At 39.3% G+C, this 24,137-nt stretch overlaps 1 protein-coding gene across 1 annotated transcript; it reads left to right on the top strand.

The window, feature by feature from the left end:
• The first annotated feature begins 1,231 nt into the window (after nt 1-1,231).
• washc5 (WASH complex subunit 5) lies at nt 1,232-24,130 on the top strand. The gene is made up of 29 exons (XM_072692279.1): nt 1,232-1,255; nt 3,551-3,793; nt 4,343-4,488; nt 4,603-4,687; nt 4,803-4,903; nt 5,267-5,459; nt 6,297-6,449; nt 6,561-6,674; nt 7,577-7,748; nt 8,957-9,084; nt 9,247-9,376; nt 9,561-9,673; nt 10,570-10,736; nt 11,814-11,889; nt 12,000-12,110; nt 13,005-13,145; nt 13,401-13,481; nt 13,593-13,694; nt 13,868-14,047; nt 14,279-14,403; nt 15,291-15,453; nt 15,981-16,083; nt 16,177-16,256; nt 16,352-16,455; nt 21,553-21,682; nt 21,992-22,088; nt 22,710-22,863; nt 23,498-23,585; nt 23,863-24,130. Exons 2-29 carry the CDS (start codon nt 3,608-3,610, stop codon nt 23,917-23,919), a joined length of 3,480 nt encoding a protein of 1,159 aa, XP_072548380.1. The 5' UTR covers nt 1,232-1,255; nt 3,551-3,607; the 3' UTR covers nt 23,920-24,130.
• Nucleotides 24,131-24,137: the final 7 nt, after the last annotated feature.

Here is a 24,137-nt window from a genome sequence, read left to right as displayed (position 1 = left end):
TTCCTTACAGTTAAATGGTGAAAGAAGATTAGGGCATTCCAAACCTTCTGGAGCTATACACCAGTCGAGAAAAGTCCAGGAGGATTATTAAGGACTTCACCCACCCAAGCCACAGTTCAGCTTTCCCAGCTTCCCCCCCAAGCAATTAGGCTGCTGAACTGAGAGCAGGACAGTGTATCAGTCCAGTCCATCACACAGCTGGCTTAGTGGTCTCATCACACAATATACAGCCCTGGAAAAAATTAAGAGACCACCTTTTTCTTAAATTTGCATCTCTGTGTGTACAGCAGCCTTTAATTTAAGGCTTTTCCTCACACAAAGCTGAGTGAGCTGAATTTGTGAATGACACAAAGTCATCCAACAGCAATGTGAAAGACTAGCGGAGAGCCGGCCGAGACAGGAAAGCTGTGATTGGCAGTCAAGGCCAATCAGTTCTGAATGCTCTCAGAGTTCAAATATTAGCACTGTGTTGTTTAAATCTGAATAATCACTTTTTTGCATTATAATTATTATAATCACTTTTTTGCATTATAATTATTATAATCACTTCTTTTGCATTATTTCGCAGTTGTTTTTGAGCAGTTGTCATTTCTACAAATAAATGCTCTAAATCAACAAATATAAACAATATTTGTATATATATTTTTTGGGAATTTGGGGGAAATGTTGTCAATCACTTATGAAATACAACGCAAATGTTAATTTCCCTAAACACATTGTCTATATATATAATTAGTACATAATAGATATAAATAATAGAAACTGAGAATGTAGGGTGGTCTTTTATTTTTTTTCCAGAGCTGTAGCACCTCCACCCCATACACACACACACACACACACACACACACACACACACTACACTACTCTACACTTGAATTCACCCCTTTTCCAGTGTCTAAATGAAAACAGTAAGGTAAACATTTAAGATTATATACTAAGCCTGTACATTTTAAACAATGCAATAATGTGTATAGTGTATAAATGTGTATATATTAAAAATAAATATTTTTATTTTGTATATATTTGGGGGGGGGGGGTATTCAGGATAAGTCTTAACCCCTATCTGGGAAATATTTGACATTAATTTACATTATTGAAAAATCCTTTGGCTTTTAGGGACTTTTATTTTGGCTAGTTTGCTAAATAACCGCCATTTAGCAGCAGCCGCGCGGCGCAAGCAACCAATGGCAAGCGGCGTTTTCATCACATGACACTCATGTGATCTGTAAACAGTAGCCTGCAGAGAGACGCGGAGGTGAGTGGAGCTTAATGGAGGTGGAAGCTAATGCTCTCTTTGCGCTGTTACAGTGTGAGGCAGCGCCATAAACTGCAATACCATCTACTAAATCATTTGAAATTTAAAGCCTTTACCTGAGTGCTGCACTTAGCCTTCTGGAAATGATCTAGTTTAGCCAGCTGAGTCAGTGGCAGGTCGGGTTAGCTGGTGCTAGCTGTGTCGAGCTGTCCTTTACCCCTGACTGACTGCTGTCACTAGTCTAGCACTACTTCAGAAATACAGGAGTGTATATGAGTTTGTGCTCTGTACGATATTTAACGGTATTTAATAATCTACATAAACTCCATAAGACCGTTTCAGCTGGCAGTATTTGTATGGTACAATAATGGGACATCATGGCATGAGTTTATCCCACTTATGTTTGAGTAACTGTTTACTGTCCAGGGAAGCCTTTCTAGTAGATTTTGGAAGGAGTTCATTGCACTCACTAAAGTATTGGGTGGAGCACCATCCATCACTCAATACTGGGGGCTTTATACCCCTGGCATTAGGCAGCATGGTGCCAATAGGTTCATGTTTATCTGCTCCAGAGGGTCCTATTCTACATTTACATTTAGAGGGTCCAGAGGGTCCTATTCTACATTTACATTTAGAGGGTCCAGAGGGTCCTATTCTACATTTACATTTAGAGGGTCCAGAGGGTCCTATTCTACATTTACATTTATGGCATTTAGCAGATGCTCTTATCCAGAGCGACTTACAAGGTTACTCGTATTACATATGTGGGCCAATGTAGTGTTAGGAGTCTTGCCCAAGGACTCTTATTGGTGTAGCGCAGCACCTAGTCACCCAGACTGGGAATCGAACCCCAGTCTCCCACATGGTGTGGTAGCTCAGTGGCAGGTAGTGGTGTTATCTGTCACACCACACCAACCACACCATTCTATTCTTCTCTGCAGGGATTAGACAAGCTGTGTGTGCGTCAGCAATGGGTGCAATGTAAGGTAGCTGATTGCATTCATTTTAAAGGGTGTCCACAAACTTTTGGACACGCAGTGGGCATCTAAATGTTCAGATTTCAACCCAATTTGCGGAACATGGGGACTGTATGCACCAGAGTGGCAGAGTGGCACCAGAGTGTCCAGACACCCTTTCTTATTAGTGAATTCAGGTACTTTGACATAACCATTACACACCCGTTGCTAATGTGCACCCGTTGCAGCTTGTAGGGCTTGTCTGTAAATTATATGTAGCTGTATATTGTTAACACTAGAGAGTCACTAACAGCCGGAGCAAATTCCTTGTGTGTGAACATGCTTGGCCAATAAACCTGATTCTGAATTTTAGAAAAGATTTGGGAATACAATATAATGCTCTGGAGCAGGCGCACAAAAGTCTGAAGTCAACATGTTCAATTATCCAAAACTTGCATTGGTGTGATTGAGTGCTATCTACTAACTTTGAGATGTGCTGGAATCACTTTTGTAATCCAGAACTTATAATCCATTATCAGAATCTGATCTCACTAAATGCTCTTCTGACTAAAAGGGTTCAGATCCACACAGGACATTCCCAACATCTAGACTAAAGCCTTAAAGAGTAGAGGCTGTTACTGTCAAAATGGGAAAGTTATATGGCGATTCTATATGGTAGGATCTACTGCTACCAACACATGCAAGTGGCCTACTAAATTAACTCAAACACCATGTTCTCCACTAATAGCTACTCTGTCAACTACTCTAATGGGACTATGGCTAAAGGGACAGGGGATCCACTATTGGGACACCATTAGAGAGAGTAATGGGGGAAGTTAAAACTGAAATCATTAGCTTTGTTATTCAGTAGTAAAAGTATCGGTACATACACTAAATGTCCAGATGTTTGTGGACACCCATTTTAATGAGAGCATTCCGCTGCATCAAGTTGTGAGAAGTACTGTCAGTAGAAAAGGTAATAGGCTGATAAACATAAACCTACTGGCACCATACCTAATCCAGCAACTTTCTTGTTGCTAAATGCAAGTAAATAATCACAGCAGTGCGTCAAAATCTAGTAGAAAGCCTTCCCTAGACAGTAACTCACACAAAAGCAGGATAAACTTTTTTTTAATACCCTTGATTTCAGAAGCAACAATGAATGAGCAGGGGTCTGATTACTTTTGTCCATATAGTGTACTTCAGGTTCTGGTATATGATATGATATGTCTGCTGTTACTGCAACATACTGAAAGTTGCATAGGGCATTTTAACCACAAATAGATTAAGATAGTTACACTGCATTTAGCCTGTAGATGATAAGTACTCTTACTTTTAGGACGGTGGTCATGGATCTCTGATGACCTGCCAGTTGGTGTAAGTGAAGGCAGCCACCATGGTGGACTTTCTTGCGGAGAATAACCTGTGTGGACAGGCCATCCTGAGGATTGTGTCTCGGGGGAACGCCATCATCGCAGAACTGCTTCGACTCTCTGAGTTCATCCCCGCAGTCTTTAGGCTCAAAGACAAGAGTGACCAACAGAAGTATGGAGACATCATCTGTGACTTCAGTTATTTTAAGGTAGTCACTAGTTTCGAGTTATGAAGAATGAGATCAGGCACCACGACTTTCTGCTCTTTAGAGACAGGAGTTGGATTTTAAAGCAAGAGAGGGGTCTAACGCTGGTCCTGGAGGGCCAGAATCCAACACAGTTTGACTATTATGTATTTGGAATAGTATTAACTATACAGTATAGTATTGTTATTGTTATAGTGTATGAGAAGAGATTTTTAAATGTTTACATAAGAAAATGTTTTAATGTTGGCAATAAAAAAATAACAAATTTAAGTTTTTATTAACATTTTTACCATTTTATGTTTTTTTTTTTTTTAAATCTACATAATCTACATTTTATTACATTTAATTTTATTTCACTGATGGTGAAAAATCACAAATTATATACAAATATAAAATTAATTAATACAAAAATATGTTAAAATAGCATTACATAACAAAAATTACATCACCTTTGAACAATACAATCTTAGACATACAGTAGTACTTGTTTTTAAATTACTGTGAGAAATAGGCTCGTTTAATTTGCTTAACTCCTTGTGTGATGTTTCTCAGGGTCCAGAGTACTATGAGAGTAAGCTCGAGGCAAAACCAGACCTTCAGGACCTGGATGAAGAATTCAGGGAAAACAACATTGAAATATTGTCACGCTTTTATCTGGCCTTCGAAAGCGTCCATAAGTACATAGTGGATTTGATAAGGTGAGCAAACTGTAAATCACTGTAAACACAACCAGTTTCAGAGCTCTCTTCCTAACCTGTAAAATATTATTCTCAGTAGCATGAATGTGTAAAAACTGAATAATCTGTCTTCAGGTACTTGGATGACCTGAATGAAGGTGTCTATATTCAGCAGACTCTGGAAACAGTGTTACTGAACGAGGATGGAAAGCAGCTTTTGGTAGAAATGCAGTTTTGTTTTTTGTTTTTTGTCCCTTGAAATCTTAACTATTCTTAAATCCTGTATTTACATTTTTGTCAGTGTTGTGATGTTTTGTATTGTTCCCAACTTTTAGTGTGAAGCCCTTTATCTCTATGGTGTGATGCTGCTGGTAATAGATCAGAAGATAGAAGGAGAAGTCAGAGAAAGAATGCTGGTGTCCTACTACAGATACAGGTAAGGATGTTTATGGTAACACATTAACAAGATGTAAACCAAATAAACACTTATGGTGTTTTATTTAGTAACCATGATGAATTATTGCTATAACATTAAAATGTAATTGGTGTTGATTTCTGTAGAGGCAAGTCTCCACCTGGCAATATCCACTATGGGCTGGTTTCCTAGACAAGGATTAAGCCCAGTCCTAGACTAAATTGGGGAATCACTATTCAGAATACTCTGTCGTCCAAGACTGGGCTTAATACTTGTCTGGAAGGTTGCCTTTAATTGTCCGGATGTTTGCTTCTAATTAATGCATTTAGTTACATTAAGTTGCACCCATTTCTGACATGTTAAACATCTCCGCCTGCTCCACAGTGCTGCTCGCTCCTCAGCTGACTCAAATCTGGATGATATCTGCAAGCTCTTACGGAGTACCGGCTACTCCAGCCACCCTGGAGCTAAACGTCCACCCAACTACCCGGAGAGCTACTTCCAGAGAGTCCCCATCAGCCCCACTTTCATCAGCATGGTCATCGGCCGCCTGCGCTCTGATGATATCTATAATCAGGCAGGACCACACAGTTAACTGATGAAGTTGATGCTAATGCAGAATGCATGTTGTTGTCAGAATCAGAGGGATGATTAATTTAGACTTTTTTGAGATCATTTCTTTTTATCTTATTGCATTTATAATTCTTTATAATTCTGAACAATGGTATAATTCTGTATTTTCTCCAAATGCAGCAATGGCCTTGACTGATCTGAACATGAACATGAAAGATATTGGCCCAAAATTCTTCATAATCCTAGTTTCTTTTCAGGCTGCATCAGGAAAAAGGCTTTGATTCAACTGCAACAATGTTTTAATATTAGAATCATTAATAATTAGATCTAATAATTTTAGATTATGGCTGGGAGATGTGGTAAAAATATTATTTCACAATATTTAAAGACATTTTCCTGATACACAGTTTTCAGCATGATAAACATGATCACAGACAAAATGCAGCAGTAGTGATTCTACTACTTTTTAAATATACTGAGTAGAATACTGAGCAGAATATCCTTGATATGCTTAGAAAAGCATAGTTTGATGGGATGGTCTTGAGCAGCTGTTCATGAACCTAATGTCACAGTGCCCAGTGGAGCAGTTCCCTTTAAAATGAGTTGGAGTGCCAGAACTAATCTTTCAACATCAGTACCTTACCTCACTAATGCTCTTGTAGCTCTGTGCAATCAAATCATCACAGCAGTGTCCCACCTCTCAAAGCGAGTAAAGGCTGTTGTTGATCCCTGATGCACCGACTAACTTCCTTAGTCTTCCTTATGTTTTAAAACCCGACTTCATCTTAACACAGTGTTGCTTGGTGATGGTATGTTCTTATTTTCCTGTGGTTGATTGCAGGTGTCTGCGTATCCACTGCCAGAGCACCGAAGCACAGCATTAGCCACCCAAGCAGCCATGCTCTACGTTTGCCTCTACTTCACACCCTCGATCCTACACACCCAGCAGGCCAAGATGAGAGAGATTGTCGACAAATACTTCCCTGATAACTGGGTAAGGCAGCAGTAGCTGTTTCAGTAGGACACTGAATGAATGAGTGTGGAGAACCTCAAACTAAACTGGGAGATCTCTTCATTCCCAAAAGTGTTTCTTCTGTATCTTTAGGTGATCAGCATATACATGGGAATCACTGTGAACTTGGTGGAGGCATGGGAACCTTACAAAGCAGCTAAAATCGCCCTGAACTACACTCTGGATCCAGCCAACATTAAAGAACAGGTGTGTACGCAGTTCCCAGTGCCACACATGTTAATTATGCTCTGTTGGTCGCTCTGCCAATTACAGGTTTTGCTATTTGTTATTAAAAGGTTTTCATCAACAGTTCAGCTAAGGAATATTTAACCCCTACACTGTTAGCAGAAATGGTGCCTCCATTGGAACCCTTGTTGGTGCTATGTAAGACTATTTTAGCGTTATTCTACGCAAAGGTTTTCCACCAATCTGAAGAACCCTTTATCGAGGCAAAGACCCATTTAAGAGCATTTTGCTTCATTTTGTCACTAAAAGTAAAAGAAGTATGTGGAATGAGACAGTAGAGTAATATTACAGGGTTTTACTTAAACATGACTCGGAGCATTACACAGTTCTCGCAAGCGTTGTCCTACCTGCTTCAGTTGTAAAGTCGCAAAGTGTAGTTAGCAGCGTGCTGAGTCTGGAGTAGCAATGTTAGAGATGCTGTTCTCCCTATTTTAGTCAGTGGAGACTTTGTATAATTTGGAGCTGTTATTTTAAGGAGAAAATGCTGTTAATGTTGTTAAAGCATCCAAATGATTATTCTATTTTGCCTTTATGAAGAGCCCCTGAAGAACCCCATTTAAAGTGTGTACTCTTATTATTCAAGTTTATCAGTACATTCAGTATACAACTACTATAAAACTAAAAAGCATAATGAAGGTAATTCTAAACAGGGGGAATTAAAGAGTTGACCTACATGCAGACTATTGGGGTTTAAGGGGTTCAACATCAAGCTGCTCTTTTAAAGATTCGCATATTCGAGTGTTTTCATCATGGGAGAAAAAAAAACATCACTAACAGCAGTTAATCACAGATCCCTGCTGCCTTAAGCAACATTAACGACATAAACAACTGCACTAGTCTACACGTGTTCCTGCCCCCTACAGGCATGTCGCTACGCAGCCAGTGTGGAGAGCCTTCGACCGCAGGTGCAGCAGCTGCTAAAGGAGGGGTTCCTGAGGGAAGAGATTGTCCTAGACAACATCCCAAAGCTGCTCAACTGCCTGCGTGACTGCAACGTCGCCATCCGATGGCTGATGCTGCACACTGCAGAATCAGGTTTGATCCCACAATGCTGCAGGCTTAATATACAGATATTATTAAACTACTTTGTAGCTAGTATGCATGTTATGTTGTTTTGGGAGTGAAGAATCGAAAGTGTTAATTCATGGACAGGCCTTTCCTCTTTTAATGGAAACCAATGGGTTGGTGTGATGGGACATTTGTGGATGGTCTGTTTGATTATGGGACTTTCAGAAGGTGATAAAAGATGAAAGTAGTAAATGATCTAAGAGGTTACATTACTGTTGTGATATGCTGTTGTATGCAAAAGTATGGGCACCCTTTTTATTTTTTTATTTCAAGATGCGTTAAACACAATATTTTCAGCAAATAGTACAGTTGCCCTGTCTTTTATAACATAAAACTAAAATGAAAATTAGCATTAAACTAAAATTATCAATGTTGCTTCTGGAAAATGTGGATACCCAAAGTGTTGCAATGGCTCTGATTTCTATTAATGCAATTTTTAGACCTTGATTAGCACATCAGGCCTGAGGCATGCCTGAGGCATTGTAGTTAGGAACTGTCAGATGACTCAAATTTCCAGGCTTTATATATTGTCCCTTTCCTCAAACCTTGTACTAACACTCGTCAAACATTGGCTGCTCTAATCAACTGTCTGAAGCCTGAAAACTAAATAATCCATTCCCAAAAGGCAAAGAAAGGCTTTAATAAGAAGCCAAGTGTTTTCAGCTTCAGTCATTAAGATATGGTAGTTATGGGGAACTGTGGAGGTCAAGGTAAGAAAACATTGCCCAAATGCTGGTGAGAAAGGCATAGCAAGACCTGCATATGACAAGAGAGGTGGTGCAAGAGACGTGGTGGTGCACGGTTGAGTACTAGTGTTTGACCAAAACTGTGTATTTGTGCCAGTTGATGGCCTAAGCCATGAAAGAGCTGCAAAATTGTATCTCAACAATTTTTTTAAGCTGGTTTAATACACTCTGGAAGAAAGTCTCCTTGCTCCTAACTGCAGATTCCTGATCAATTCATGCAGATAAAAAAAAATCTGATCAAAATTGGCAGCATCTTACCAAATAAAGTTACTGTCAGGCTGGTTCACATGGTGTTTTTTTTTTTTGCAAGGCAGTGTTGTGTTATGAATCACTAACAGCAAATGCAATGAGGAAAAATGCAGATGGTAAAACACACAAAAAAACACTGTGTCTTTAACCGCCTACTGACTTTCATTTTGTGTCTTATAGTTTATGATCCAAACAACAAAAGGCTGCGCCAAATCAAGGATCAAGCAATCAATGACTCCAAATACAACCCCAAGATCCTTTTCCAGCTGCTTCTGGACACAGCTCAGTTTGAGTTCATACTCAAAGAGGTGAGTGAAGTCATTAATTGCACTAAATAACGATGTACTGTTTTAATGCATGATTAAAATGTTGGTCTGGAGTAGTATTATTGACATTTCCTTTTGAAATGCAACGCAGTGCTCAGACATGGTGACAGCTGTATTACCCTATGTTGTTGTTTTTTTATCCAGATGTTCAAGCAGATGTTGACAGAAAAACAGCTGAAGTGGGAGAGCTATAAGAAGGAGGGTTCGGAGAGGATGACTGAACTGGCAGAGGTTTTTTCTGGGGTCAAACCTCTCACCAGGGTGGAGAAAAATGGTTAGATGTTTACAGCATCCTCCTGTTACGCTAATCAGTTGTTTCTTGAAGGTCATTATGAAAGTGATGTTAAATGAATGTGATATATTATATTATTATTATTTTTTATTATTAATTTTTTTTCAATGTGTATTTAGTATCAGCAAAGATCTTTCTCCTTTATGCCCTGTGTCTGGCTCCATAGAGAACCTGCAGGCGTGGTTCAGAGAAATCTCCAAGCAGATTGAGTCCCTGAACTATGAGGATTCCACTGCAGCAGGGAGAAAAACGGTGCAGCTTATTCAGGCTCTAGTGGAGGCAAGAACCACTTTAATGTTTAATGATTATAGATGCAACTACAGATGGATTAGCATGGAAAAACACTGAATCACCAAATGTTAAATGTACAGGATGGAAATTCATCCTCGGTTTTATGAAAATCATTAAAAGTTGAATAGCTGCTGCAAGACCTTGTTTAATAAGAAATTCCTATTTATTTTTATTCATAATCTTTAAAAAAGCATTTTTGTCATTAGTTGTCTATAATATAGAATATATGCTCACCAATGAGCCAAATTATGACCATAAAAAAGCTTTGAAGGTGCATTAAGGTCCTTAAAGTCCTGTAAGTTGTGAGGTGGAACTGCTGTGGATTAGTTGTTCCAGTGCACCTCAGAGGTAAAAGATGCATACTCACTTCACTGTCCACAAGATGCAAGAGAAAACTCGACTCTTTGGACCAGGTTTCCTTCTTCCATTGCTGTGTCTAGTTCGGATGCTTGTGTGTCCATTTCTGTGACTTTAGACCGGACTGGATAGCCTGCATTTCTCTCACTTATTGATGAACCTTGGGTGCACAGGACCATGTTGCAGGTTCATGGTTTATCCCTTATTGAAGCACTGTTGGTAAATACTCACCACTGCTGACTTTGAGCACCCCCAAGCCTTGCTGTTTTGAAGATGCTCCAACCAGGAAGTCCAACATTGACTTTGTAGTGACTGTTGTCTGTGGTCTGCTCTGTTGTTACAAAATATAAGAGTTGTCTGCTTATAATGATTCTCATTGGCTCATTGGTGTTTACTGTCATATAATCTTAAACCCAATATAGATCAGGCTGTGTCTTAATTGGCAACATGCTCCCAAAAGCGCCACAGTTTTAAAGGGTTACTCCACCGATACTCTGATGGCCTTTTCCTCTGTCATCCCATCGTAGGTGCAAGAGTTCCACCAACTAGAATCCAACCTGCAGGTGTGCCAGTTCCTGGCTGACACACGCAAGTTCCTGCACCAAATGATCCGCACAATCAACATCAAAGAGGAGGTGCTGATCACCATGCAGATTGTGGGGGATTTATCCTACGCCTGGCAGCTTATAGACAGGTATTGACTGTTCACTTAGAAACAATGAATGTGTAACTATACTAGATACGTCCAATTGTTAATCTTGTAAATTAACATATTAAATCTAAATATTAGATTTCATATGTATATGATTTGATATGTTAATATATCAATTATATATATTTACAATTAATTTGCAGTTAGTCGATACTCATTTTCATTTGTTTTTGCTTTCAAATTTTTTTGTGTGGATTTTGCTCATAAGTGTTTTAATCTGGAATCACTTGTTTGCTTCTGCTTTGTTCTTTTGCTACTAAAATAGGCAAGAAATATGAGTAAATGCATCTATGAACATTTCAGACATTAGTTCCAATATTTATGTTGGCTTTTTAATGTAAAAATTCAGTTGACCTGCTGCTGTGTACTTGAACTTGTTTGTTCACCCATGTTAAGAAACGCTTTAAAGTTGGTGTGGTGCACATGGGTAGGCATTAGACTAGGTTTCAGACCGCAAAGAGTGGCAAAATGCGGCTGAAAATGAGTATCAATTAACTGCCAAGAGCAATACAGCAATTCCATATTCTTATAACTCTCCACCTAGCATTGCATGGATGTATAGAAAACTACATTGTTGACCAGAAACTGCTTAAAGTGGAGTACAGAGACTGGGACATTGATTTGTATTATTTGCATATTGAGTTGGGTTGGGCGGTATCCACTTTTTGTCTCAAAATATTACTATGGGTATACAGTATTCTTGGGTGCAATCAAATACAAATTAGCAAGTTTGACAACTCAGTGAAGTGTTTGGACTGGTAGAGGTGCTATCTAAGATTAGATAAGTTTTCCGCCATCACCAGTCAGTGTGATGAAATTAGCTTATTTGGTCATTTGCTGGATAGACACAAAACAGAAATATGACACATCAAACATGATTCCTGTAATGCTGAATTTTGACATCAGTTGTAAAAAGCGCTATATAAGTGAATTTGAATTTAAATACTGCGCTACATGGTTTTACCGTTATACCACCCAGCTTGTTAGTGGCCTTATTTACTTGTACAAACATGTTACGGGGACTCAAACAGTGAACATTGATGTGGAATCATTTTTCAGTTTCACCTCCATTATGCAAGAGAGTATCCGAGCAAGCCCCTCTATGGTCACCAAACTTCGAGCAACGTTTCTGAAGGTATGCTGTTCGAGTGCATTGATTGTTAGTAAAATTTAAAAGCTAGAATGCAAAGTGAATGTGAAGTCTTAACCAAAGTGAAATGCAGTGACTTTATATTTACTGAACAGTTGGCTTCAGCTCTGGACCTTCCCCTAATGCGCATCAATCAGGCCAACAGCCCAGATCTGCTCAGCGTGTCCCAGTTCTACTCTGGAGAGCTGGTGGCCTACGTCAGAAAGGTACCGCCAGGGAAAGTCCTTCATCGAATGGGTGTTATCGTTATGGGGTCAGAGGTTTATGTCATGTTTCCTTATATTAATAGTTCAAGTGCAGTTCCCAACAGTGAACAGGGAATTCTACTAGAAATGTAATTTGCATCATTATTGTAATGTAATTATATAATTACAGCAATAATTAATTGTTTAAATTCATATGTTTTTATTTAAGTTGTCATTTTTTGTGCCAGCACGTTTAAATTTCCTATATAAATAAAGGTGATTAAAAGTTACCTTTAATTAATATAGTAAATAACAGTTCTGTTTACATACAATCTTACATTTTTACAAACAAATTTGAGTCTGAACTTGCAGCTTGTCAGCTCCTTGTAGAGATGTATTGCCAGTAGAATTGGCTCCATGCCTAATGACCGGCATGGGCTAGAGCTGTGGGGCAGTGGACCAGTGTTCTATGGAATGATGGTGCTCCATCTAATACTTCTGGGATGAGTTTGGGGATGAGATGGATGGTGTTCATCCAACATACTGACCTCACTAATGCTCTTGTCACTGAATGCAATCAAATCCTGACAGCAGTGCTCCAAAATCTAGTAGAAAGCCTTCGTCCCTGGACAGTAAAAGACAGTAACACCAACAAAAGCAGGATAATCTATTTATAAATACTCTTGATTTCAGAAAAATGAACAGGTGTCCCAATAATTGTCAATGTTAATCCTGTATTGCAGTGATACGAGAGAGAACTAATTAAACAAATGTAATAAGCGGCTGTCAGGACACAAACACCAATAAAACTTAAACGAGTTATTGGCAGTTGATCGCTATTAGCTTACACAATGTTAGTTTCTTTAACATCGGTTGCTTTTCTACTGTTAAGCTTGCAAACATTACCCTGTTCAGGTTTTGCAGATCATTCCTGAAAGCATGTTCACCTCCTTGGCCAAAATCATCAAACTGCAGATCCACGACATCATGGAGGTGCCCACACGCCTGGACAAGGACAAGCTGAAAGACTACTCCCAGCTCGGAGCGCGGTACGAGGTGAGAATACCAGTGATTTAGATTCTCTGTGCTTGCTTTCTTTACCACTCGGCACTGAAGTTTTTGACTAAAACTGTGGATGTGTGAAATGTTTCTACTGACGTGTGAATCATAAAGCTTTACTAGAAGATGTATTTTGATGTGTGTTTAAGAGTAATGGGATGAAATGTTTTTAAACTTTCTGAAATTTAAATTTGATTTATGTTAAACTGAGTTATAAAATTATTCACATTTATTATGTCCTTATTTTCTCAGGTTGCCAAACTGACTCATGCCATTTCCATTTTCACTGAAGGAATTCTGATGATGAAAACAACACTTGTTGGAATCATCAAGGTTAAGAAGGCGTCATGAAACTGCTCTTCTTTGTTTTGATATATATATTTTTAAGTTGCTTACTTGGAAAAGTGAAGTAAAACTTAATGAAACATGTTTGTGTGGCTTTAGGTGGATCCCAAGCAGCTCCTGGAGGATGGTATACGGAAGGAGCTTGTGAAACGAGTTGCCTATTCCCTTCACAAAGGCCTTATATTCAACCCTAAAGCTAAAGTAAGAACACCGCTTGTGGCCTATTCTTTTATCTTGCAGGTATACCAACAGTTGACGACCAACAGGTCGTGTTGTATTTTAGCTCATTAAATGGTTTACAGGGTAGCTTTTTACCTAGCTTTACTGCATCAGCCCTCCTTCCAATGACACATTCCTCACTACTTCTCCTTCAGCCCAGTGAGCTGATGCCTAAGTTGAAGGAAATGGCTGCTACCATGGATGGCTTCTACCGCTCTTTTGAATATATCCAGGACTACGTCAGTATCTACGGCCTGAAGATCTGGCAGGAGGAGGTGTCGCGCATCATTAACTACAATGTGGAGCAGGAGTGCAACAGTTTCCTGAGAACAAAGGTTTCCCACATTTCCCCTTCTTTATTATTTACTTATTTTACTTCTTATTCAGTTTTTTTTGTGACCCAAATGTATTAGTAATTAGTAATTCTTTAAGAATTAACTTTGTACATAATATTATGTTGTTGAGGTAATTGTTGTTTAGGGCCCCCAAATGTTTAGAAATGACCCTGGTAATATAAAACTTCACATTACATGAGTTAATAAGTGGAGATTTGTGTTGGTTTTCAGATCCAGGACTGGCAGAGCATCTACCAGTCCACACACATTCCCATTCCAAAGTACCCACCAGTTGATGAGTCGGCCACTTTCATTGGCCGCCTTTGCAGAGAGATCTTGAGGATCACTGATCCAAAGTAAGTTGATATAAATATGGGAGTCAAATAGGGCTGCAAATATCAGTAAAAAACTGACATTGTGATATTTTGTTGTTCTGCAGTATATATTGTGATATTAAAAATACAGGAATTTCCACCAGATTTCTTTAGAAATCAGTCATCCAAATGTTATGATATTAATAATGAACGTATTGTGCAGTCCTCAAGTCAAATGAAGTTAAAGTTTGGTGAAAAATTCAATGTACACAATTTTCCTGTACTGCAATTGTTTATCATCAGAGTGAAGGAAGTATATTGCGACTGATTGTATGGAATTGCATGGGTTTGAACCGCATTTTTCAATCACTACCCAGTCTCCTAGTTGATTTCTACTGCAGTTACATGTACTGCTTTGTGGTGTGGTATATTTAACGTGATTTACTTTTTGCCAAATTATTGCTTTGATATGACTTAAATATATTATACATGTTATATATAATAGGAGTTAAATTTTATTTAGTGGGGTGTAGAAAATATCCGTATATTGAAGTATTGTGATATATATGGTGAGTTTTGCAATACTGTATCAATTCTCAAAAACATGGTATTCATTTTTAATTAATTGTTTACATGCAAAGATCAGACAGTGATCCATTTAGTGTTCTTTTGTAAACCTCGACCGCTAGATAACTAATAAGAGAGTGTGTAGATGTGTGTCTTTGGATCCCACTGTTCTGATCACCTTGCTTTCAGGATCGTAATATATACAACCCCTGTATCGTGATCCATATTGAATCTAATGAATACACAGCCCTAATCTCCACACAGCCTATCTCCACACACTCCACTTTTGGAGCCCTGAGCTACAAAATATCCATCATACATATTTGTTTCTCATTTGACCAGCAACCTTCCTTCCTCCTCAGGGCAACATGTTACATTGATCAGATGAACACCTGGTATGACATGAGGACGCACCAAGAGGTCACCAATAACCGGCTGTTCACAGAGATCCAGGACACTCTGGGGACGTTTGGCCTGAACGGACTGGATCGCCTCCTCTGCTTCATGATTGTGAAGGAGCTGCAGGTCTGTCTCAAGCCAACAGCATGTTATGACACATGCCATTTATGGTTTAAACAAGTGTAAGGAGGCTTGTGTTTAAATGATTAGTTATGTTAAGCACAACCATTGTGTAGTATTTGATGGCTTTATCATATACCAGCAGCGGGGAAGATTCATATACAACCAATCATTTAACAGCATATTTTCCCTCCCCCGTCGCCTCCACAGTGGCCACGGCTGCATGTACGGCCTCAAATAGGTACAGATTAACTCTTGGTGCAAGATCACTGCCTTCCCTGGACAGTAGAGACAGTTACTCTAACAAAAGCAGGATAAGCTCCTCTTTAATACCCTTGATTTTAGAAGAAGCAATGAATGAGCAGGTTTCCTAATACTTTTGTCCGTATAGTGTATGTCTGTATAGGCTTAGGTCAGTTCTCAGGAAAGGTTTAGGCAGGTATCAGGTAGTCTTACAAATGCTTCCCTTTAGTCAAGTGTTGCCCCACTATTCATTAGCTATACAACATACTTTTGTCATTAACCCTTTCCAGACTTTCCTGACTGTTCTTCAGAAGACTATTCTCAAGGACAGATCTGTAGTTGACATTTTCAAAGCCTTGCTGGCTGCAGTGAACCCAGTGAAAGGCATTGTGGGTATGTTGAGCAGTTTGCATATTTTTTACAGTTACATTTTTTTAATGCTGTAGACTTGACAGTTACTTTACCGTCTTTCTGAATTACCTGCAGCCACAGCAAGCAAAGTCTACACCAACGCTGTAGCCAAAACACAGAAGATCTGGCCAGCATATCTGGAATCAATAATGAAGGTATAGCTCTTTGCTTGACATTTTATCTCTATCGCATTTTTCAGTAGCTTTGAAAGCTACATAAGGGATTATAATTAGTTGTATTTGTGTTACAGGTGGGTCAGATGCAGATCCTCAGGCTACAGATCGCTAATGAGTTGAACTATTCCTGCAAGTTTGACTCCAAACACCTCGCAGCAGCCCTTGAAAATCTGAACAAGTTAGTAGGACCAGATTTTATGTCAAATATCTAAATACTTAATACATAATATATTCATGAAAAATATCATGAGAAAATAAAAGCGTACGCCACACATGGAAAGGTATTATAAGGTATTATAATGTTAAACAGCAAATACACTACATTTCCAAATGTTTGTGGACACCCTTTTTAATGAATGCATTCAGCTACTTTAAGTTGCAGCCATTGCTGACACAGATGTACAAATACACACTCACACAGCTTGTCTAGTTCCTGTACAGAAGTACTGCCAATACGTTAAGATCATCTGGAGCAGGTAAACATGAACCAATTGGCACCATGCCTAATGTGTGGACCCAGGTGTGGGCTAGAGGGGTATTAAGTCCCCCACATGAGCTGTAAAGCAGTGGAACTGTTTTCTCTCTGGAAATATGATGCTCCATCCAGTACTTTTGGAATGGGTTGTGGAGCTGGTGATGAGCAGGTTTCCCAATGGTTTTGTCCATATTAGTATATTCTTAGTCCATATTAGTCAAGTCAAGTCAAGTCAAGTCAAGTCAAATTTATTTGTATAGCGCTTTTTACAACTGTTGTCGTCACAAAGCAGCTTTACATAATTAGTACTTAATAAAGGACAGAGACAGAAAAGAAAGAAGGAATAACATGAAGGGTCAAAGACCCCCGTGAGCAAGGAAAAACTCCCTCAGAAATGGAGGAAGAAACCTTGGGAGGAACCAAGACTCACAAGGGGGACCCGTCCTCCTCTGGCCAGACTATTTAAACATTAATGATACAAATTACCAAAGCAGATACAACAGAAAGTTGATAGTGGTGATATTAATAGTGTCAGACAGGCACGAGTCCATCTAGGTTTCAGCACGGCCACCAAACAGGCAGCAGCAGCAGGCGGGTGGGCCATGGGTGGTGGCAGGTTGGGGGGGGACCCGCTGGCCGGACTGGTAGGTGGCAGCTGGTTAGATGCAGGTAGCGGGGACCTCAGCGGGCAATCTTCCAGCAGGTCAGGCTGGGTGGCCATTTACTCGAAGAAGGTAAAGAGAGAAAAGTTAGTTCGAAGAGAAATTTTATGGAGTGCAGAGAATGTTGAGAATCAGCATCTGGGTATGTCTGACGACTCCGGCAGGTGTGATTATCACAGCATAATTAAAAGGAGAGAGCCAGAAGGTAACATGGACACGGGCGTACCCTGAAATCACCAGCATCTATCTGCTCCACCGTCAACAAACCTGAGTGATCGCGTGTAGGCAGCGAGACGACAGCTCCAGCATCTCAGTGTACTACAATTCCCTGGGTCCGCGAACCCCTGGACCTGCAGCCCTTATCTAAGAAACATTAATTACCAAAAGCTAAACTAAACATATAAGTTTTCAGCTTAGATTTAAAGATTGAGACTGTGTCTGAGTCCCGAACATTATCTGGAAGGTTATTCCAGAGCTGGGGGGCTTTATAAGAAAAGGCTCTTCCCCCTGCTGAGGTTTTCTGAATTTTGGGCACGAGTAAGAGGCCAGCACCCTGAGATCTAAGTAGTCTTGATGGTTCGTAATATACTATAAGATCCTGCAGGTACTCAGGAGCGAGGCCATGTAGAGCTTCATATGTTAATAGAAGAATTTTGTATTCGATACGGAATTTAACTGGGAGCCAATGAAGTGCTGATAGAACTGGACTGATATGGTCAAATGTTCTAGTTTTAGTAAGGACCCTGGCTGCAGCATTTTGCACCAGCTGAAGTTTATTGAGGTTCCTGCTGGAACAACCTGACAGTAATGCGTTACAATAATCTAGCCTTGAGGTGATAAAAGCGTGTACTAGCTTTTCTGCGTCTTGTAGTGATAAGGAGTTTCTTAGTTTGGAGATGTTCCTAAGCTGCATAAAGGCTGTTCTACTAATATTAGCTATATGTTGCTCAAATGATAAATCTGAGTCGAATGTGACGCCAAGATTTTTAGCTGCTAAACCAGGAATGATGGAAGAATCAGCCAAGTCTAACATTAAGTCTGATAGTTTATTTCTAGAGTCTTTTGGACCTAAAAGGAGAACCTCGGCTTTGTCACTGTTGAGGAGAAGGAAGTTATGTGACATCCAGAGTTTTATATCCTTTACACAGTCCTCCATTTTCTGTAATCTAAATTTATCATCAGGTTTGGCTGATATATAGAGCTGTGTGTCATCTGCATAGAAGTGGAAATTAACGCCATGTCTGCTTATAACTGAGCCCAGTGGTAACATGTATAATGTAAATAATAGTGGTCCTAAAATTGAGCCTTGCGGAACTCCATACCTTACTTCTGCGTAGTTTGAAGATAAATCTTTTATCTTTACAAATTGGAAGCGTCCCGTTAGATATGATTTGAACCATGAGGCTGTCCCTGTGATTCCAACCATTTTCTCTAATCTTTCTAGTAATATAGAATGATCTATTGTATCAAAGGCTGCACTAAGGTCTAGTAGGACTAATAAAGATACGTAGCCTTGATCAGAGGCAAGAAGGAGATCATTCGTAATCTTTACTAGGGCTGTCTCTGTGCTGTGGTTGAGTCTAAATCCAGACTGGAATTTCTCATACATGTAATTTTTACTCAGGTATAAGCAGAGTTGTTGGGCTACAGCTTTTTCTAATCTTAGATACGAATGTTAAGTTTGAGATGGGTCTATAATTAGATAATACGCTAGGATCAAGATTTGGTTTCTTGATTAAAGGTTTTATAACTGCTATTTTAAGGGTTTGGGGTACATGCCCAAGGCTAAGGGGTGAATTTACAATTGTTAAAAGAGGTCCGATTATAATTGGGAGAATTTCTTTTAGCAATTTAGAGGGAATCGGGTTGAGTGTACATGTTGTACAATTAGCTGAGGATATAATTTTTTCTAGTTCAGGCTGTGGAAGTGGGTAGAAGGCTTCCAGCCTTTGTTCTACAACTAAGTTATGTTCTAAAGCAACTACATCAGGTGACAGCCATGTTTGATTTAATAAGCAGGGTTGGATTTGTTGTCTAATATTTTCTATTTTATTATTAAAATAGTCCATAAAAACATGACTGGTTAAAGATGTTGGGATCTGGGGTTGAGTATCTGCCTGGCTTTTAGTAAGTTTAGAGATCTCACTAAAAAGAATTCTGGGATTGTTTTTGACCTTTTAAATCATTATTAGTGTATCAGCATGGTTAAAATATTTGATTTACAGGACATCTAAAGTGCATTTGACACATACAGTGAGTCCAAGAAGTATTTGATCCCTTGCTGATTTTCTTCGTTGGCCCACTAATAAAGACATGATCATTCTATACTTTTAATGGTAGATGTATTCTTACATGGAGAGACAGAATATTAAAAAGAAAATCCAGAAAATAAATCTAAGGAATATATATTAATTGATTTGTATTTCATGGAGTGAAATAAGTATTTGATCCCTTAGTATTCATTAGCAGTTCTGGCTTTTACAGACCAGTTAGACACTCCCAATCAACTTGTTACCTGACCTGAAGCCACCTGTTCTCACTAATCACTTGTGTGAAAAACACCTGTCCACAGAATCAGACAGATCACACAGATTTCAAGTCTCCAACATGGGTAAAACCAAAGAGCTGTCACAGGACCTCAGAGTCAGAATTGTTGACCTTCACAAAGCTGGAATGGGCTACAAAAAGATTAGTAAGGTGTTGGATGTGAAAGTAACAACTATTGGTGCAATTATCAGAAAGTTTAAAGAGTATAACATGACAATCAACAGACCTCGGCCCGGTGCTCCAAAGAAGATTTCGCCTCGTGGGGTGGCAATGATGCTGAGAACAGTCAGAAATCGTCCTGCAACCACTCGGCAGGAGTTAGCAAATGACCTGAAGGCAGCTGGGACCACAGTTTGCAAGGAAACAATTGGCAACACTTTGCGCAACAATGGATTCACATCCTGCAGTGCCCGAAAGGTACCCCTGCTGAAGAGAGCACATGTGGAGGCGCGCCTCAAGTATGCCAATGATCATTTGAAAGATGAACCAAGTTATTGGGAGAAGGTTTTGTGGTCAGACGAGACCAAAATTGAACTTTTTGGCCTCAACTCCACCCGCCATGTGTGGAGGAAGAAAAATGCTGCCTATGACCCCAAGAACACTGTGCCCACCGTCAAGCATGGAGGTGGAAGCATAATGTTTTGGGGGTGTTTCTCTGCCAAGGGTACAGGGCTACTTCACCGCATCACTGGGAAGATGGATGGAGCCATGTACCGCACAATCCTGAGGGACAACCTCCTCCCCTCTGCCAGGGATCTGAAAATGGGCCGTGGTTGGGTCTTCCAACATGATAACGACCCTAAACATACAGCAAAGGCAACAAAGGATTGGCTCAAGAAAAATCACATTAAGGTCATGGAGTGGCCCAGCCAGTCGCCAGACCTCAATCCGATCGAAAATCTATGGAGGGAGCTGAAGGTCAGAGTTGCCAAGCGACAGCCCACCAACCTTCATGATCTAGAGAGGATCTGCAAAGAAGAGTGGGCCAAAATTCCCCCTGGTGTGTGTGCTAAACTTGTGGTTAACTACAACAAACGTCTCACCGCTGTGCTTGCAAACAAAGGCTTTGCCACTAAGTATTGAGTGTGTTTGGCAAGAGGGATCAAATACTTATTTTCCTCATTGAAATACAAATTAATTAAAATATATTCTTTAAAATTATATTCTGGATTTTTGTCTTGATATTCTGTCTCTCCATGTTAGAATATATCTACCATTAAAAGTGCAGAAGGATAGTGTCTTTATTAGTGGGCAAACAAAAAAAATCAGCAAGGGATCAAATACTTCTTGGACTCACTGTATATACATAAAAATACCATACATAAATGTTAAAAAGTTAATAGTGTTTAATAAATGTATGAATTAATCATGTTGGGACTATGTATGCTATGTTTTATATGCTCACATGCATTGTTTAATTTTCAGTAAATGGAAATTATGGAAATGCTATAGTTACATTGGATTCCTGTAGAGGATTTATCATTTCTTGTGGGTGTCCAAACTTCTGGATGTGACTGTCATTGTAGCAGAGCTGTAGTTATCCTTCATTCTGCTCTTGTCTTCACTTTTTGGCTCCTATGAACATCATCAGGTCTCTGCTTGCTGACATTGAAGCTCACTACCAGGACCCCAGTCTGCCCTACCCCAAAGAGGACAACACGCTCCTGTATGAGATTACTGCCTATCTGGAGGCAGCAGGGATACACAACCCCCTGAACAAAGTCAGTATTGTCCATAACAAAACCTTCACAATCACTAAATACATAAAAATCAAGAAATAAATACATGAATAAGGAAGAGTTGAGGCTGAATGCTTGATTGAGGTTACTCATACTGCTGATTTGTAAAGATTATATTATATATATTAATAATATATACATTATATTATCGTTACAAATAATGTAACGTTCAGTTCGTAATGTTCAAACGTAATGTTCAGTTGACCATCGGGCCCCTTGAGTAACCCCATTATTCTGTGATCTTGTAACTCTGCCTGTTCAATCATTATTGTTCTACTGTTTAAATTTTAGATCTACATCACCACCAAGCGCATGGGATACTTCCCCATCGTCAACTTCCTCTTCCTCATCGCCCACCTGCCCAAGCTCCAGTACACAAAAAACCAAGGTTTGTATGAGGAGTTGTATGGATGTATGGATTTTCATGCCTAGATATAATGGTCATATACGAGTTGAGCCGGTGGTGTCCTTCAAACAAAGATTTTTAAAAAACAACTAACATCATTGTGTCCACAGAGGGGTTTCAGTTTGTATAGTATGTGTAGGAATTTACTGATCCAGTTATTTGCCCCTGAATCTGACCGCAGTAGCTTAATTCTGAGTATCAGCTAATTCTAATGTAATCTAATCTTTTTATTGAAGAAACATCCATGTGATTTAGGTAAGATGTGCTCCCAATAAATACTGCACTTTTTCTTTTTTAAAAATTATATCTTATCTTTAGCCGACAATTTTAAAATGTGTTTAATATCTTATTATCTAGTTTGTCAGACCTTCTAAATCATTTGGCTACCAGTTATTTGAAAGTGCTTCAGGAAAATTAAGTAAAATTATACAGTCTGAACTTATAGACTTCTATAAGATGTTGGTCATCTTAAAGTAACCAATCTATTAAAACATGCCTTGGTTGCCTCCAGTCCCGAATCACAGGATCAGATTGGGACATGCCTAGTAGTGTGCACCAGCTGCTGATCAGACCTTCTAATTACTGCCTTGTTTGTTCCTGCAGGAATGACATGCAGGAGGGCAGCTGACCCCGTGGACTGGGTGCCGGTGGTGCTCGGCTTACTGACCCTGCTGAAACAGTTCCACTCCAGATACACAGAGCAGTTCCTTGCTCTCATTGGCCAGTTCATCCGCTCTATTATGGAGCAGTGTACCAGGTGAGGCTGAATGCACACATGACACAGTTTGTTTCGCCAGAAATCAAATTTGCACAATTTTCCCCTTACATCAAATGTAGTGAGCGAGCCAAAGACCAATGTTTGCTTCTTTAGTGTTCTACTGAAGCTACGGGGTTAAAAGTACCTAAATTATCACACACTTTCCTCAAACTCTGAGATGCTGTCTGCCGCATAACAAAAACACAGTAAAGTAAAATGCTTGCAGCCATAATGAAGCCTGACTATTGTCTGTGTTTTATCTGATTGATGATTAAGGCATGCTAATTAGTGGCTAGAAGATTCCATCACTTTTTCGCAACATTAGCCTTGTAGCTTCACTGCAAAACCCAACTTCAAATCTAAAGAATCTGACATTTTGCTGATCATCTTAAACTTTCCTAATCAGAGACCATTTTAAGTTCACTTGAAAAGAAAAATCAAATACTTGAAAAAACTCTGGCTTAAAACTTTTTTTTCCAGTTAAATCCAGTAGTGTAAGTTAACTCATTGTAACAGGGTCTGATTTTCTTCCCCACACAGATTAATCCTGGTTCTAGAAAAAAAAATCCTAAACTGAAATGAGATTAAAATGATTGCACTCGTTTTGACTAACCAGGCTATTTTTCTTACACAGTCAAAAGATTCCAGACATGCCATCAGATGTGGTTGGAGCACTGATGTTTTTGGAGGATTATGTGCGTTATACAAAACTGTCCAGAAAGGTAAGTAGATCCTTATGAAGATCATACCTGCATTCACCCTGTGTAAAGCCCACAGCAGCCAAACACTAGACTGCAGAGAGCATTCATTTTCTCCAACCTCAAACAGCTGGTGTTGTCTGAGCACTTGTCTGAGGTCAGAAGTGAGAAATTCCAGTGGATGCAGAGTTACTCTGAAGTTGAGCGTTTCTAAACTGGTGAATGAATTAGAGTTCAGTAGAAAACTGATGGCCACAGACTTTTCTGGAATACTAAAGTATTCTTAATCTGTTCTCTGCAGGTGGTTGAAGCTCACGTCCCAAGTTTCATTTTTGATGAATTCCGAACTGTGTTGTAATGATTCACTTCATCCACAATAACTCTTCATTAATTTGCCTTTAACAAATCTACAAATCATGTGTGGCACCAGTTTGCCTTTTTTCATTAATTAACTCTGGAGTTCAATTATTACAACATGACATTTTCATATTAAATGTTTCATCATGTTATGATGTAGCTGCACTAACTAAATGTATAGATGTTCTTGTAATAAATTCTTAATAAATAAATGGTTTT

Source organism: Salminus brasiliensis, chromosome 1 (assembly GCF_030463535.1).
Source record: "Salminus brasiliensis chromosome 1, fSalBra1.hap2, whole genome shotgun sequence".
Taxonomy (NCBI): Eukaryota; Metazoa; Chordata; class Actinopteri; order Characiformes; family Bryconidae; genus Salminus; species Salminus brasiliensis.
Note: the sequence above shows the minus strand (reverse complement) of the source record. Positions and strands in the feature narration are given on the sequence as shown.

Coding starts and splice junctions, on each gene's coding strand:
- washc5 (XM_072692279.1), top strand. CDS start 3,608: ATGGTGGACTTTCTTGCGGAGAATAACCTGTGTGGACAGGCCATCCTG. Junction 9,377..9,560: donor CACCAGGGTGGAGAAAAATG/GTTAGATGTTTA, acceptor CTGGCTCCATAG/AGAACCTGCAGGCGTGGTTC. Junction 13,695..13,867: donor TATTCAACCCTAAAGCTAAA/GTAAGAACACCG, acceptor CTTCTCCTTCAG/CCCAGTGAGCTGATGCCTAA.